Consider the following 17,359-nt stretch of genomic DNA (forward strand, 5'->3'; position numbering starts at 1 on the left):
TTTTATGAAAACTTTTTGAAACAGAATTAAATAATAGAGGACGTTCATTTGTATTGCTGATGATATACTAAGCTTTTTGTGGTTAACTAAAAACATCCGTGCATGAGTTTTATTTTTGTCACGTCAATTTGTAAGGTAATAAAATATTACTGTTTTAAAAATGCATGTGCATATTCATTCTTATATTCTCAATTTTAGTTAATTGGTCTTTTTTAACGTAAATAAATAATATTTATTTTGCATCAATATTAAAGAGGTTAGTACAAACTATCAACACAAAAATTTTTTATACTAAAGATGTTTTAGTTATTTTATCTATTTCACCAAACTTAAATATTGATAACCCAAAGGTGCGTTTGATTACTCAGCATTTGAAATTCATGGATCTGATGTACCTCTAATATGACATGTTAAGAAAGAGACGGAAACCATCCAAATTCAAGTTCTGCAACATTGATCCGAGCTTGAATGAAGCCAAGGGGAACCTGTTCGACCTGCTTAGATGGTTCTCCCCAAGGAAGAAATTGTAACTCGAGTAAGAACTACGGCGAACAAGATTCTTCAGTTTCGACGACAGATCCTACAGTTTTCTTTCATTTTCTTTCTCCTTCCTCCTCATAAAACAATATGAGCAATATTTTTTACTTTTGAGATCTTTATTTTCAAAATTAATTTACACTATTTAAATTATTATTAAATTTTAAAAAATTGACCGAACAGTGAGAAGGAAGGGACGGCAGCCACGTGTCGGGGTCCACCAAAGTGGAAATCAATTAAATGGAGGGCTTTTGAAGATTCTAATGGGCTTGACGGTTGCATACTTTAGTTCGCCACCACCGATCGGCACGTTGGGGCAGGTGACCTCCACTCGCAAAGAAGGGCCGGCGAAGGAGAGCGAGAGCGGGAACAGGCGGGGTGTGGTGACAGGGACTTTCCCTCTCATCTCTTCCCTTCTTTCCGTTCTCTCGGCTTCCCGCCGAGCTATGGAAGCTTCGTTTCCCGCGACAATAGGAAGCAAGCGATCCTCACTCCTCATCTCCTCTACTTCCCTCGCCGCCACCAACTCCGCCTTCCTCCTCCAATCCAACGGCCAGTCCGCTCCCTCCGCCAAGCGCCACCGCCCCCCGCCTCCCCCCGTCGTCATGCTCCCCGGGCAAACCGCCTTCCGGCTTCTCTGCCCTTCCGCCCTCGTCGGTGGCGTTATCGGCAAGTCCGGCAGTGTTATCCAGCTCTTCCGCCAGGAGACCGGCGCCCTTATCCGCGTCGAGGAGGCGGTCCCCGGCTGTGACGAGCGCGTCATCCTCGTCGTCGCTGCCACGAAGAAGAAGGAGAGCAATGCCGCCGAGGGAGAGGGGGAAGTCTCCGTTGCTCAGGATGCCCTCGTCAGGGTTTTCGATAGGGTTTTGAAGGTCGAAGATGAGAAACCGGCTGCCGGCGGGACCGGGTCGACGGTGACCTGCCGACTGCTCGCGTCTACGGGCCAGGTTGGCGGGGTCATGGGCAAGGGCGGAAAGGTCGTTGCAAGGATCAGGAAGGAGACTGGCGCCAAAATTAGGGTTTTGCCCGTCGAGCAATTACCGGCTTGTGCTGCTCCCTCGGATGAGTTGATTCAGGTCAGGGCTCTCCGAGAATGCGATTGGATTCTTTCTTCTCCTTTTCTTTCACCGTGGAATTCTTCCCCTAGGTTGCTATGTTTGAACTCGAGTTTTTCTGCTCTTTAGTGCCTTTGCCTGTACGAATTTTAAGTTCACTTTGTTTCTGTATAGAATTGCATTTTAAATGGACAGAGAGCTCGGATTGGTTAGTGTGGCCATTTAGTTTCCAATTCTATTGGTTTTCCGCAGGCTGGCATTTCCGAGAGTTTTGTTTAATCAAACTCATTTAATATGTCTTTCGCGCTTTTGTGCTAACTTTTAGCCCTTTCTGGAATATATGATCAGAATGGTAATATAGTGCGATATCTTTAGGCATTATTAAATTTATAATAATGTTTTGCCAATTTATAATATATTGTAGAATGTGGGGGAGTCCTTCCGTTATGGTGCTATGGGCATAGGGGACATATTTATGAATTTTGCTTACTAGGCATAAGGGATATGTAATATGAAAGGTTCTCCATGGATCGTGTGGTAGCTCCACTGGTCAGGTAATTGTCCCTCGCTCATGGTTCGTGTATGTGGACGAACTGGTCGATATCTTCAGTGGTTTAGCTCGTGCGTCGTACCGTATTGCCAACTCTAGATTGTGGACAGAATGGTTAGGTTAGTTTAAAAGAGTGTTGTTTGATTCCTTACGAATCCGGAGGACATGTTATTTGTCAAAAGAATGTTTGAGAGTCTGGTTAAAAAAAAAAAAACATGCTCTGATGTTCATAATATGAAGAAATGATAGGAAGCAGCTTCTAATAGTGGGTGATCTTTATTTCGTTGACGTAGGAGGTGGATTTCTGGTGGATTTCAGAACACTATTGGGCATTTGGATTGTTCAACTGTTGTTGGAAAAATATTGGATTATTTCGTTTAAGTAGGAGGTATATTTCTGGTGGATCTCAGAACATTGTTGGCCATTTAGATTGTTTAACTGTTGACAATTTGAGTTATGACGTCTTAGAAAGGAGGAAAGGAAGTAATGAATCTTTTTTCTGTTATCTGGTTAAAGTGTGGAGTCATCACAATTACATAGCTTGGCAGCATTGTTTATGTAAATTGATGTGATTCAGGTGGATTAGGAAGTTAGTTTTTTATTAGTCTACTACACTAATGGATAATATTTATGTAAAGGTTTATGCATTCGATCCTTTCAAGATTATCATTTTGGCAGATTGTGGGAGATGCTTCAGCAGTAAGGAAAGCTCTCATAGCTGTATCACGGTGTCTTCAAAACAATCCACCATTGGATAAACTTCAATCCATGGCAAATAGACCTGTCGGATCACTTCCTCATGGCAGCTTTGGCAACGTACGTGGTGAGCCATCTTCAAGAAGGAACTCTTTGCCCATGACTGGTGCATCTGCTTCTGGTCCATCTTCTCGAGGTGCTGTGGATCATCTTCCAGGAGGTCACTCGTTGAGACTAGAAGGGGCTGATGGTATTTCATCCTCGGGTCAAAGAAGGGGTCAACAAGAGGTTGCTTTTAGATTGGTTTGCTCCGATAACATGGTAGGCGGTGTAATTGGCAAAGGGGGAGCTATTGTCAAAGCATTGGAGAATGAAACTGGAGCATCTATAAGTGTGGCTCCACGCGTGTCAGACTCGGAGGACCGTGTCATCACCATTTCCGCTATGGAGGTTTGTCATGCAGTTCAGCAGTCTGAAAGAGCTGACCTTTTCTTTCCTTATTTGTTTTTTCCAATATTCATCATTTATTTATTGTGCAGTATCCAGAATCACAATTATCTCGTGCACAAAATGCTGTCATTCGTGTTCATGCTAGATCTGTAGAAGCAGGTTTGGAGAAAGGTTTAGTGCAAGGCTCAGAGAAGGGTGATTCTGTATCTGCCAAGGTTCTTGTACAGGCAGATCAAATTGGGTGCTTGCTTGGTAAAGGTGGCACAATTGTTGCAGAGATGAGGAAAGCAACTGGGGCTAGTATCTGGATTTTCAGACAGGATCAGGTCCCAAAATGTGCTTCCAAGAATGATGAATTAGTACAGGTATGTGCCTCACACATGGTTGTGGTACTTTTAGAATCAAAGGTTGCAATACGTTTTTCTGTTCTTTCTTAACTGCTAGAAAACTACTAAATTTGAGTGATGATCATGTATTGGCCAATGACTAAAATATCATGTCCTATTCAACACCTGCTTTTTTGAATAATATTTGTTTCACATTGTTTGCATTTCTTTCTGAAGTTAAAGCATGCTAGTGCATGCAACATTTATGAAATCAGTTTGTGCGATATCTATATTCTCTTGAAAATTGAAGTCCACTGCTGAAAGGTTGTTACTTGTTAACATTCAAGATCAGCACCTTTTGTTGTTTGTTTCCTGTAGTTTGCATGGGTTGTTCTTTCTGCAAACGTTCTGGTGTCTTTGTCTCCTTCATTGATGAACATGAATTTTTTATCTGCAGATAACCGGCACCATTCAGAGCGTTAGAGAGGCTTTGTGTATGGTGACTTCCAGGCTTAGAGATAACATGTTCCCAAACAGACCTGGTTCAGGATCTGCATCTTTACCATCAGCTGTACCTGCCGTTGGTTCTTATGGTGTAGCCCATGAAGCAACCACCACCGGACCATACTCATCACACAATTTTGAAAAGCCTTCTTCTCTGACTCTTAGTATTGACAGTTTAACATTGCCAATCTCCGATAAAGCTGGACTTTCAGACAGCTTTAACCATCTATCATCAACAAAGTTATGGGAGCCACAGGTACAGTTGCATTTTTTCCTTTGTCATAGGAATGTTACCTCTCCTTGTTGATGAAAATGCTCCTCCATAAGTGTTCGTCTGATTATGCAACTGTGGTATGTGCTTCTGGCCTGGCACATATGATGGTGGAATATATGGTGAAACCATTAACCTTTTTCTCTTTTTTTTGATCTTGTAACTTGTAACTCCTTAAAAACCTGGGGGAGGCTGAATGAAGAGGTTTGGGTAGAGGTGTATCCTAGCATTCGCTGATATTTTTGTGTGCTTGTTATTAACTCTTATAGACCTTTGGCATGCTTATATACAGCTTTTTGGTCAAATGCAGGTGCTCACACACACACATATATCTATACAGATAAAGAAGAGATATTTGCAAAGAACTGTTCAATGTTTGATATATTTAACCTCTTAATATTTTGAAAATTACAATTGTCTGTCTGTAAAATAATTCACAGGCACATGCTTCATCAGTGAAAATTATTCAAAAATATTTTAAAAAAAAAATCTTACAGAAAAGGAAATGCACAAACCACATTTTTTAAGTTAACTTCACAATTCACATCTCTCTCTCTCTTTATCTCTCTCATTTGTCTTCACACAAAAAGGCAAAATCATAGAGAGACTAGCAAAAGATACAAATTTTAGGAAACTCTTTATTCATAGGTATTTTCGCTTTTATTAAGGGTAAAATAAATATATTTTGATGTTTTTTTATCATGAAGCATGTGTTCCAAATTATTTTATAAAGTTAGGAGATTATTTGTGATTTCTCAAACATTAGATGGTTAATTATGTATATTGCAAAAATTTGGTGGTTACTTGTAAATTTCTATGAAGAGAATACCTTGTATAAAACTAATAAACAAATAAACAAAGTAGCGAACATACTTGAATTCCTTGTATAAATGTTTGTGAGAATGATCTAGCAAACTTATTGTTCTTATACTTCTTCATCGTCTAATGTGGAGGGAACAATATGAAAAGACTATGTCAAGAGTGTGCAACTCATGTTCTCCATGTAAATCAAAGTCCTCTAGGTTTACCTCCCAAAACCTTGATGATCTACAGCTTCATCACTGTATCAATCATGTCCAGCCTAATATCTAACTTGAAATAATAGAATCAAAGTTGAATTTTTAATTTTTTAGTATAGAAGCTAAAAAGTACTTATAATTATTAGATATGTGCTAAAGTAATCATAGGTTAGTGAATGTAAACCAGATCATCTTCTCTTTTTCTGGAATTTTGTTTCTTTCAATTTTGTGAATTTAAGAATATGTGCTCTAACTTCTTCTACAACTTGATGTAGTGGGCTTAGACAGCGAATTCTTTCCAAGATATTGGAGGATAGGTGTCTTTGGTTCATATGATACCCACCAGTTGATGGGGTATTTGTTGTCCGTTGCCATAATTACTGGTAATGAATCAAGTTGAAAAATTTCTTAAGACACTTTTTTATTTGCTTTAGAGCGTGGGGATCCCTAGAAGGCCCTTCCAACAATAGCGTCCTATGTCTTCATATCCTAGGACCGTTCTTAGAGTCTAGACACAACCAACACCTCCTGACTACCACTTTGTCTATAATAATTTAATGGAGGAAGTATGCCATGCAATGCAAAGGTGTATTGATTTTATCTGATTTTTCAACAGAAAAATGAATGTATCTGATTAAAAAATTCTGAATCTAGTGGAACATTCTTTTGTTCAAGCTTGAATGTTATATTTTTGAAATCTCCCAATCATATTGTCGCACATTTCATAAACTTTATGAATCATGAGTACTTTTTTGTCATCCTCTCTTAACATCTACATCTTGCCAAATTGCTGCTGAAAATTGGATAAAGTTTGACTTTACCGACTGTAAATCATCAAAAATGCATTTTTTTTGTTACTTTGGCCTTTGCATAATCTTCATTATTATAGAAATCTCATCGGCTATCGGTCACGATTATTGTCAATGCTTTCTTGAGCTGCTTGATTTTTTCCATCATAACAATTAGAGAACCAAAATGAATCTCATCAATCTTCAGTAATTTAGGTTCAGAATAGTTATTAAATATGAAATGATTATGATGATGATTCATGAGAAAATTTCTAATGTTTTGGAATCTTGCTGTATTTCCTCACTTTATGAGCACAATTCTTGGGCATGCTTTGAGTTCTAAATTTAAATTATGTGCTACAGAAGAAGTTTAAAAAATATGAAAGTCGCTGTCATCGCTTGTCAAACTCGGGCCTGCACAGTTATGAAAGAGGTCATTACTAAGGATTCGCAATTTTGCACCACATTTTTCTCACCAACTTCTTTTATCACTTCCGTGAATAGACTCCTTAAATACTTGACATCTTCATACTCTCTATATATGTGACATATCAATAATTTTTAGCAAAAAAGGTTGGCCCATTGAATGACTAGTTAATAAAATTTATCAACAGTCACCTGTGTACTATTTCACGCATCATAAATGTGGATGCTCCACATCCTGCCTATGCTTTATTTTTCGTAACATGTTTTAAGTTTACCCTTTTTGTGGTAGAATACTGTTTTTAGCTTTTTTGAGCTAGGGGAACATTAGACACATAATTGGCTGTATTACAATCAATCAACGATGTAATCCTAGCTTTTCAAGAAATTTTTTTAGCCATATGAAGAGGAACTGAACTTACCAAAAAAAAAAAACTAGCAATCTGTTTTATCCGATTCTGCTGTCCTCGTATTTTTGGTGATGATCCTTGTATTTTTGCGCTGGTTCACTGCTAGCAAAAGGGTATGGACGTAGTTGACCTGTGAATTGGACTTGGAGCACCTGACTACCATATCAAGGGTCAGTGAGTTTACTGGGCAACTCATCAGGGTTATGTCATAAGTTTTTTATATTGTATCTTTACTACCTGAAGAAGTTAAACATATCTAATAACAACTATACTATAGTTTATGAACACAACTACAAATTAATAACTATTTAATAGCATGTATTAAATTAGTTTATTTCTAGCAAAAAAACTAGAGGCTATTTGTTAGTGATATTGAGTAATAGCTCGAACAGTTGCTCGTTTCTGCATGCCACCTTCTTCTTAGTGTGGAGGCTAAGGAGGAATATATAATTGGTTCATACATGACATCTCTTTCTTTTATCAAAGGTTCCACCAATTGATACGATGCCCCAAATAACTGAAATTTAATTTTGTGCTGGATGAAACAGTTTAATATTGAGAGATGCGAAGCAGATTCGGCTGATCCAGAACTGAGTCCTCTGTTACTCGATCGTATTTGCGTCAGTATTTTGATTGTACTCCAGTCCCTTGAAAAAAAAACAGGTTGAAGGATAAGAAGATATGTATAGAAAAATAAAATGATTTTGTTATTAGCTTTATAACTAAAACAGTTGAACTTATTAACAAAAACTTGCCATTGTAATATAGTTTATACTTGAGCACCCTGAATTTACTGCATGCTCAAGAATGCTGTCATAGAAATGTATTTGTTGATTTTAATAATTTATTATGTTGGTCTTGTAACGAGTCATGGGCAAAATTCATCTATCCTGTGTTATTTGAGAAGATATAGGTCATCTGGTCCTTGGCAGCAAAATTGGCTTTATGTGCTTGGCCTTCAATATTGCCTTTGTCTGTCCTGTTGAGTCCTGAATTTGGCCTATCCGTTTGTTCTTGGTAATTTTTTGTTTGCATTTGTTAGCAGTTTTACTGCTGAGTTTTTCCTGGTCCCTTTAACGTTAGAGAGAATTTGTCTATAACAGGCATTGACAACGGGGAATCAGAGGAGCATTCCAGATATTGGGCAAGTTTTATCTACAGTGAGAAGCGGAACAGATACTGCAAGGTCGGTATTTTCTATTATTTTTTCTTTCTTTCACTAAAGTATCAGATATCGTAAAAGTTTTTTTGATGGGTTGCAACGGTTGGCTTGACGACTAATACACCAGAAGTTGATGTGTTCACTCGTTATTACACTTTATTAAATTGCACCCGTTCTGGTGCTTTGTTGGAAAGTTCTTTTATTTGTCAAGCTCATGGATATTTCTTGAAAGCTGCATACGTTTGTGCACTCAACGAGCCGATTGTACTGGATGTTTTAGTAGGGAGTTTATACAAGTGAAGCACTTTTGCATGTTTTTAGTAGGGAGCTGTTTGTCCATGAGGTTCTCGGGAAGCTTACTTTTTTTCTTATGCAGTGCAAGCAAATCTGCAGTTATCACTAATACTACCGTAGAGATCTCAGTTCCTGAACGTGTTTTTGGTGCTGTTTACGGAACGAACGGAAGCAACCTAAACATTATCAGACAGGTGGGTTTGTCTTAGATGCACTGACGATAGTCCGAGAAATATTGTGTCATGCGGATGCACAGATGCCACGGTTTCTTTTCTGCATTCCGTGATTTGTTTTCCATTGCTGAGTGAGTTCGTTATCATCAGATTTCTGGCGCAAAGGTCATAGCGCATGATCCACTTCCAGGAGCAGCAGCAGGCACCGTCATCATATCCGGAACTCCAGAACAAACGCAGTCAGCACAGAACCTTCTTCAGGCTTTCATTCTTAGCGGGCCAGGAATAGCAGATCTTAGAAAAATATGATGCTTGTATGCATGCCAAGAAAATTTTCCGTTTCTGCTTGTGTACTATGATAATTTATAACAATTATAGTTCAGAGTTGAAATTTAAAATCCCAGGTTGGTTTTCCATTGTCGTTGATCCGTCAATTTCAGACACATCTGCCTTCCCATATTCACCATGATCGACGAGGTATAAAAATGAGCATAAAGAAATAACTGTATCCGCTTCAATATAATGAAAATCAGCGTTTAGACGTTCCAAATGAATGTAAATATTCGTCGAATACACGCGGCAGTTTTTCTCTCAATAATGATGGGCATTCAAACCATTCTAGCCCTGAGTGATGTTGCCATTTATTTCGTCGTGAAATGTTTTGCTGCGGTACCAGGAAGGTTTTTGATTGCCCTTTTGCCTTTATGTGTGATCAGGCGAGTTCTCGAGTGATTCTCGGGAGCTTTCCAAACGATTTTTTGGGAATTTCTGTTTGTTGAATATTCTTTGAATTTTTATCACACGTCGAAAGTGTCCGTTTCATAAATATTTTGCTAAAAGAATTTATGTACCCGACTCGGACTCGGATTGGCTGAAGATTGATTCAGAGTCGAGACTCAATGACTCTCGGCTAGGTTAGGTAATAATTTCGATAGAGCATTTTTTCTAATAGATGAAGAGACAAGCCTATTGGTATTTTATGGTCAATTTTTCCATCAACTAAAACTGAATAACATATACTATGAGTATTTGTGTATATTTAGAAAAGTTTGTGATATTTCATCATAAAAAAAAATAACAAACTTTCAGTATTCAGCAATAAAAAAGAATATGTAATTAGTTGCTAACTCTGTAGTCCCTGACTCCTAACCCAGTAAATGGACGATCCTAGCTGACTTGGGCGATTCGCGATTGAGATCACTCATATGAGTGTGCCTATCATGTCTGAAGGAGATCTGTACTTTATCAAAATGAAGATGAGAGAAGGAAATTGGTCTGGTAGGTCAAAATAAATCCCCAGGCTGAACCCTGCAAGAAGAACAGGAAAACCCCTTTGTTGCACTTACAGCAGCCCCTCAGACATGCATAGGCATCTCATGAATGTCGTTTCAAGTGGACAAGCAAAAAAGTGAGCAGACTGCTCTCTTGCCGCTAAACCTTTCACATGAGATCATAGAAAAGACGCAGCAGCAGATGTAAAAAGCAGCTGCTGTTGCAGGATAGGGGATCATAGTGAAACCCGCAGAAGCAATAGGGTACTTGCATGGTGATGAAATCTATTGCGTCGAACAAGTATTTGTGGTGTGCACCAGTCATGGAAGACAAAAAGAAATGCATGCATACGTTTTCAAGTCCATTTCATAATTCTTTAAGCGACAGCTTATAATTCATATGAAATGGCTATATATGGGCAATGTCTGATTGATGGAAAAGGAATATTTCCGTATCTTGGACGGTGAGCAGGAATTCGTTCACTAGAAGTTAGGCTGGAGCATGGTCCCCAAACTCGTACACTAGAAGGTAGGCTGGATTCGAGTTCTTAAATTCGTTCTCTACCCACACCAGTCCATTAGAATTTTCATTCAAAAACTTGAAATCATGCCGTGTTAACTCAAAAAAAAAAGGCAATTATATACCAGACCTGAGCTAGCGACTTAAGGGCTCCTCAGCCAGAAAATTCCTTGCACTCTGCCATTCTTGCAGAACTGTTTAGATCCGTGAATCACAATTAGTTGATAAAACATATTGCTGCCAAATCATGATTAATCAGCTCGTAATACACGAATCACAATTCATATATGTGGCAAACATAAAACTAGGATTTTTAAAACTTTCTACTTAGTTAGTATCATATATACGCATTATTTTCTCTTTCAAGCGTCACCATCAATAATCTCTCATGGCCTTCCTGTTTGTGCCGAAATTGCGTGGTGCTTAACGGGCGACTGGCTTATTTACAATGGGCAGGAGTGGTCCAGAGGAAGAGTGTATTGACAGAAATGCTTTCAGTATGAGGAGGTTTGGTCGCTGTTATCGTTGTACCATCTCGAGGCAAAAAGCATCATCTTAAACAGGGTTCAGCTAAAGGACTTTCGATGGAAAGAATGAAGAGCTGAAATTTATATATTATATAAACACACTGACATGCTAAGTCCAGCCTTATGCCTGTTGTAAATAATGACTGGACCCATATCATCGCCATCAAGCGACAGTATGTTCTTACGCTCCTGTTTTTATGGGAATAGAACCTTAGTTGGCATTAACGTACGAGAAAATATTTGGGGAACACGCTAATTATGTGCTATAGGTAAGATGTTGACAATGTCTAACAATCAACGATCTGAATTTTTTTTCTTTTTAATTTGCTCCTCAAGTGGCATATATTGTTACGCGGTTGAACCACATCACCCTCTTCTTCAATTTTATGAATTTGGAAATTAATTTTACACCTGACATAAAACTAAAAAATAAAAAACGATACCATATCAGCCTTTTATTTGTATTGATGCGCGAATGAAGAAGAAAAAAGTTAACGGCTTCCAAATTCCCTGAGGTAAGATTGAACTTGAACTTCTTGCATTTCTGTGCGTCACCAAATTGCTAAGTAGAAGAGATGCAACCAAAGCGCGCCTTCATTACTCCATAGAAAAATTTAATCACGGTTTAAACTTTCGAAGGAGAAAAAAAAATTGCCGTAGAGACCGGATACAAGACAAATCAGACGGAAAACCCAAGATGCAAAAAATAGGCCGGGCATCAACACAGAAATGAACTGAATCAGCATCCGTATGCCTGCAATTTCTAAACAGGGAGCTTCTGGGTAGACACGTGACAGAACAAACAAGAAGGCTACCACCCACCGCTGCAAATGCCACACAGGTGAATGAAAAAAGGAGAAGCAAAAAATGGTAAAATCTGGTGCCGTCCCCCGTTGCTATGATCTCGTCTCCGCCCCTCAACTTTCAGATAAAAAAAAAGTCGAGTGAAGATACAAAGAAGTCGCAGTAACATATTGCTGATAACGACTTGATAGAATCCAAGGGGATCAATCCAGGCGTCCGAATGCGGGTCCCTTAGATGGGGAAAGTTAGGTGCACCGCCATCAAGTATGTCAACTCAACACAAACCTAAAAGGCTACCGACTCGTCCTTTTCCAATTTCCACAAATAAAACCTCATCAGGGTTCACAAAATATCGTCTCAACCCAGGATCGATTGAGCGTCTCCCTCCGTTCAAGATAAATGAGTTGGTGGGCATCGATTTAAGTTTGTTCAATCTCTTGATTTTGTTTTCCTCTTTTAACATCTTCCATCTTCCGTCATAGCCATTGATGCAAAAAGCACGGACGTAATACGCCCCCAAATCAAACGCACGAATGCAGTCTTGTCGCCGGAACGGAGAACAGCGTGACCCACCGGAAACCGAACCCACCAAACCGAGCCAACTCGGCCATGCATGCAGTTGCACCACCGACCCCTCAAACGTCAACGCCAACGACGTCTACCTTACCCACCATTCACGCCCCGCTGTCTCCCGGTGATTTCACAAATAAACGCGCAAAAAACAGCAAAGAACACAAGATTGGGCCCTGGGGAGGGAGAGTTTCTTTGGCAAAAGGGGAAGCGCACCACCACCGCCATCCCATCATAGAAAAGATAGGAGAGAGGACGCTGCGCGCAACGTCCCCACCACTGGCGCCTACGCCGTACATGCTAAGCGACTACGCGCCGGTTTTCCTGGACGCCACAACTACCTTCCCCAAAAAGATATTCACAAAATGCCTCGCCGAGTCGTCGGCGTCCAGCTGCTGGCAATCCTCCGGCGACTTCCATGAATTAACACAATCGAAAGCTCAAAAAAAGATTCCGACGCAAACTTTTTCGACGAGGGATCTCGAGAATTTCAAATATATGGAAAGACGGAGAAAAGAAAAGGAAACAAAAAAAAAAGGGCCCCGTTGCCAACTGTGTCCCTGGCATTGAAGATAAATGTCCAGGACGTCCCCCACCGTCTGCAACTCCCCAGAAATGGGGAGATTTCCCCAAAACGGCCTCCGAAACTTCGAGAGAACCACACGCGCCCCGTTCGGTCTCTTGGGGACGAGACGGTCATTTTCCACGAAAGAAAGGCGCCGAAGAGGAAAGAAAAGCACAACACCGCAAACCTCTCGCTTCCCATGATTTTGAAGGGCAGAATTGTCATTCGGACGGCACGATACAGCAGTATACAGAGGATACAGTTGTCATATCCTGCGAAGCAAAGGGCAAGAGAAGGAAGAGAGAGAACGAATCCGCTCATTGGTCGCGTTCGTGCCCCGACCCCTCAGCCGGAGAAGTTCCCCCCTCCCTCCGTGTCCGAGTCTCCCTCGTCGGAATCCATCGGCTCCTCGTTCAAATTCGGCGTCTTGGGCGACGACGACGTTCGCGGACGGGATGCGGGTGCCAGAGCAGGAGGCTGAGACGTCAAGGCGGCGGAGGCGGGGGCGGAGGAGGCAGAGAGCTGGGCGAGAGCATCAACGCGCGCCCCGACCTCCGTGGCCTTCTTGCGGATGGAGGCTGGGGACATGTCGGGCAGCTCGTCGGCGACGAAGTCCGGGAAATTAAGGCGGGCGGAGGGGCCGCGGAGGTAAAAGACGGCGGTGTCGTAGGCGCGGGCGGCTGCAACAGGGGTGGAGTAGGAGCCGAGCCAGATCCTGGAGCGCTTGTTGGGCTCCCTGATCTCCGCCACCCACTTCCCCCACTTTCTCATCCGGATCCCCCTGTACGGCTTGTCCGCCCGCTGCTTCTTCATCGGCGGGTGCGAGCAGCACTCGGTCCCCATAGCGAGAAAGAGAAAGCTGGGCGTTTCAGGAGATGCGACAACTGCGTATGAACGATAACAGGTGACGCAGATTCCGGCGAACTCGAGACTCCTCTACGTTTCCTGACGGTCTTCCCCTCCGGTTACCGCCTCGGGGCAGCACCCCACTCTTGTTCTTATATAGTGACGAGAGGGTGGGGGGGGGGCTTCCACTCCACTGCGCTAAAATTGTAGGAGGTGCAACTCACAAATCACCCTTCTGGGGCGACGAAATCACATAGGTGCCACGATCCCTCGTGCGGGGTTGACCACATAACGGACCTGGCTGGAGGTTGTGGTTTGATGAAGTCCAGCACGGGACTGAAAATCGGATCAAATCGAATCTGTTTTTGAAGAACCGAAATGAACTTTTAATAAATTTTTTAAGCCACAACCTGTTGTGGAAGTAGTTTGCCTAATTCTAACTTGTTTACATATTTTTTTTTATTTTTTCAAGAGAAAAGCCGATTGGTGAAGAGGTTGAACTCATGGACCTTTTCCTTTTTTTTTTTTAATGCGAGCGAGGCCAGGCCTGCTTCACACGGTCCGACGCCTCGAGCCCCACCACCACCGTCACGAGCACCGGCGGGATGGCAGCCGCCGTTGGGTCTCGCCTAAGGCGAGGCTAATTTGGGAAGGGTGGGGCGGGAAGCGGTTGATGCCGACCTGCCGGATCAGAGGGATGCCACGATGGCCAATAAGGACAACCAAGTTGCCGACATGATCAGGCCGCGGCCCCTCTTCGCCCGTGGCCGTAGATGCCGTCCACGTGGCTGACGATCCCCACGTCAGCACGCCACCGACATTAGGAGGCGCCGGGTACCAGCGGAGCTGTCTTGAACTGGAACGCCCGTTTCCTCTCCCTCGCTCGCGCCATGGTTCCAGTCCCCACCAGCCCGGCTGGCTGGCTCCAGCATGGTCAAGCCCCCTCTAGTCGTCGCCCGGTCTCATCGTCAACCCCGTTTCTTGCAATGTCTGCGAGCGTCGGCGCCGGTCAATGGCGAGTGAACGCCAGTCAGCTCATCGACCCAGTCATCTCCAGCCTGGCAGACTAATAGACTGGACACGCCCGGCCCTGACCGAATGGGTCCACCAATAATGCGCTCTCAACCTAGTTGACTTGGCTTGGTCCCAACTTGGATTGTACAGATGGGTCCTCAAAACTCACTTGGGCCCAATCCATATTGGCACTTGTTATAAGCGGGTGGGCCCGACTCCAAACGTTGGACCCTTAAGACATTTGGATCCTATCTTTAAGGGGGTTGGCACAATGGTCGGACAAGGTGTGTAAGTAGTGGATTTTCATTTTGAAGCACAACGAGGCAGCAGAGACGATAAAAGGAATTGGTGAGCGCTTCGGCTTCTTTTAAATAGTAAAAATCTCCAATCACCCAAAACAAATTTGAAATCTATAGCCGGACTGTAGTGAGCAGAGGCCGGCCGGGCCAAGAGTTGACCGGAGTTTCTCCCTTCCCTGATCAGACGGTGAGTCGAGAATGCTGGGTCGGTGGAAAGCATTTAATATTTTTTCCGTCCATGGAAAAGACGATTCTTCATGCCGGAAATTTGGCGAGATTTGGCTCACGGTAGGTAAGTACCTTCATAAATTCGTCCCTCCTTGGACCCACTTGATGGAACTTTTTTTTTTTTAATTTAAATAACAAAAACTAACACACTAAATTTGAATTCCTTGCACTTAAATGGCTGTTTCAGTGTAATTTAGTTGATTAAATGCAAGAAGTAAAAAATAAGTGTTTTTTTTTTTTGTACATGTCAAACGTAAGCTTTACTTCATCAAATGCTAATGCATGTGCATGTGTGTTGTTTAACTAATCCAACCAGTGAATTTGAGAGAAGGAAACTACATAATCCTCAAGGGTTCCACTGATCCAATAGAAACTCTTACCAACTGGGAACTACGATGCATTTCCAAAAATATGAAGTCAAAGACTATGTCCATGGCAGGCGTGGATCCAATTGCAAGGCATGACGTCCATGGATATGAACACCAGCCTCATTTGCCTGATCATACTAAGTGAATTTTCTTTTACATGTTCACGAATTATTTGTTTGGAAAATTCAAATTATATATATAAATATATATTAGAAAGAGGAAAAAAAGGCGAATGAATGGTAATTCGCTACCCAAAGTCACCTATGTCACTCATGAAAACTGTTTGATCCATTAGGATGAATGGTTGAGAAAAAAAATAAAAAGAAAAGGATATGAACTAATAGTAAATATTGAAAATGTCTTTTTTTTTCATTTATTTTTCTCTTAACATTTATTACAATGAATCAAACGGCTCTGGATAACCAGATTCAGTATAATTCAATTTTCCTATATATATAGTCCAATCAAATCATTAGTAAACGGAAAATTCACTTTTACACATGGATAAACATATTGGTCAAAGCTGTTGGAACGTGAATACATTTGATTTAACCTCTAAGGATTGTTGACTTAAAGATCTGTTAAGATATTAACTTCAAAGTTAGTTAGATTCTAAAAAAAAAAAAAAAAAGTTTTGACTCCTACATTTGTTCGTATGAATTAGTTTCTCAAGATTGTAAGTGCGGTATGGAACCCAAAGCCGTTCGTTTCATTTATTATATATGCGAAATGAATGCGCATATTTGGCGGAAACAGCGGACGTCCTGTTCCCGTTGCTCCCATAACTATAAAAACCGACCTGATGCAACCCGTCGAGTCCCCTCTTCCTTCAATTATTCTTGTCAGCATTTTCTTCTCCCCTTAACCATAATAATGAGATCATCGCAGCATGAGGACAAACAGCAGCAGATGCAGAGGCGCCCATTTTCTTACTGCCGTTGAGTTTTCCTATCCACCGTCTGAAAAACACTCAAGAAGCAACTTGTCTTCGAGACGCTCCTTTCACTTTCTTGCCTTTTTTTTTTTTTTTATTTTCACGTGAAACCGATATCAATTTTTAGTGGGCTTTCGATTTTTGAGTACGTCGGAATCTTTGTCCGTGGGGACGACGGCAAAGCTACGCCGGCTAAAATCAAGAGGAAGTTTTACTACGGCAGCACGGTGATCTATTTGCTCTTGTTTTCGTTTCAGATTTTTGTAAAGTACGTCGGGTAGCGTGAGATTTGAAATCCCTTCCAATCTGTGATCCTCGCCTTCTTTTTTGTTAATTTGTTCGGAAGGCCGAGTCCTAGACACTAAAAGCATTCCATCCATCGATATTATTGAACCATAAAAGCTGGCAAAGGTGAAATCACGCGCTTTCATTGACTTACTAGTAGATAAATTTTCATCCAAAGCCAGAGAGACTGTAAATGGTGCAATGTTAAATAGTTTGTCGCGACAATTGTACATGTGAAGAACGGCAATCACATGTGAAGAACGGCAATTGTACATGTGAAGAAACGTGATGGTTTCAATCACCATAACAACGTGATAATGAATTTTGTGTTCTGTGTTTGTTATGGTTCTGATGGGCTGGTGAGTTCAGTCATTTAATTTATTTGATTTGTATGGATACTATTCATTCAAAGTGTGAGTGATGCCATACTCTAATGAACACGTATACCAAAAACACACCACGGATCCAAA

At 41.4% G+C, this 17,359-nt stretch overlaps 2 protein-coding genes across 2 annotated transcripts; one reads left to right on the forward strand and one right to left on the reverse strand.

Annotated features, from left to right (window-relative positions):
* Positions 1 to 816: 816 nt before the first annotated feature.
* On the forward strand, positions 817 to 9,072 carry LOC116250603 (KH domain-containing protein HEN4-like). Its single transcript, XM_031624356.2, has 7 exons — positions 817 to 1,613; positions 2,821 to 3,288; positions 3,378 to 3,653; positions 4,072 to 4,374; positions 8,133 to 8,215; positions 8,568 to 8,679; positions 8,809 to 9,072. The coding sequence occupies exons 1-7, from the start codon at positions 984 to 986 to the stop codon at positions 8,965 to 8,967; spliced, it is 2,031 nt and encodes a 676-aa protein (XP_031480216.1). The 5' UTR covers positions 817 to 983; the 3' UTR covers positions 8,968 to 9,072.
* A 3,718-nt stretch (positions 9,073 to 12,790) lies between these two features.
* On the reverse strand, positions 12,791 to 13,905 carry LOC116251672 (ethylene-responsive transcription factor RAP2-1-like). Its single transcript, XM_031626063.2, has one exon. The coding sequence runs from the start codon at positions 13,756 to 13,758 to the stop codon at positions 13,261 to 13,263; it is 498 nt and encodes a 165-aa protein (XP_031481923.1). The 5' UTR covers positions 13,759 to 13,905; the 3' UTR covers positions 12,791 to 13,260.
* Between the last annotated feature and the right edge of the window lie 3,454 nt (positions 13,906 to 17,359).

Source organism: Nymphaea colorata, chromosome 3 (genome assembly GCF_008831285.2).
Source record: "Nymphaea colorata isolate Beijing-Zhang1983 chromosome 3, ASM883128v2, whole genome shotgun sequence".
Taxonomy (NCBI): domain Eukaryota; kingdom Viridiplantae; phylum Streptophyta; class Magnoliopsida; order Nymphaeales; family Nymphaeaceae; genus Nymphaea; species Nymphaea colorata.

Excerpts from the sequence above, each read along its gene's own strand:
- LOC116250603 (XM_031624356.2), top strand. The coding sequence starts at position 984 with ATGGAAGCTTCGTTTCCCGCGACAATAGGAAGCAAGCGATCCTCACTC. Across the intron at positions 4,375-8,132 it reads CAAAGTTATGGGAGCCACAG|GCATTGACAACGGGGAATCA; the intron begins GTACAGTTGCAT and ends TGTCTATAACAG. Across the intron at positions 8,680-8,808 it reads ACCTAAACATTATCAGACAG|ATTTCTGGCGCAAAGGTCAT; the intron begins GTGGGTTTGTCT and ends CGTTATCATCAG.
- LOC116251672 (XM_031626063.2), bottom strand. The coding sequence starts at position 13,758 with ATGGGGACCGAGTGCTGCTCGCACCCGCCGATGAAGAAGCAGCGGGCG.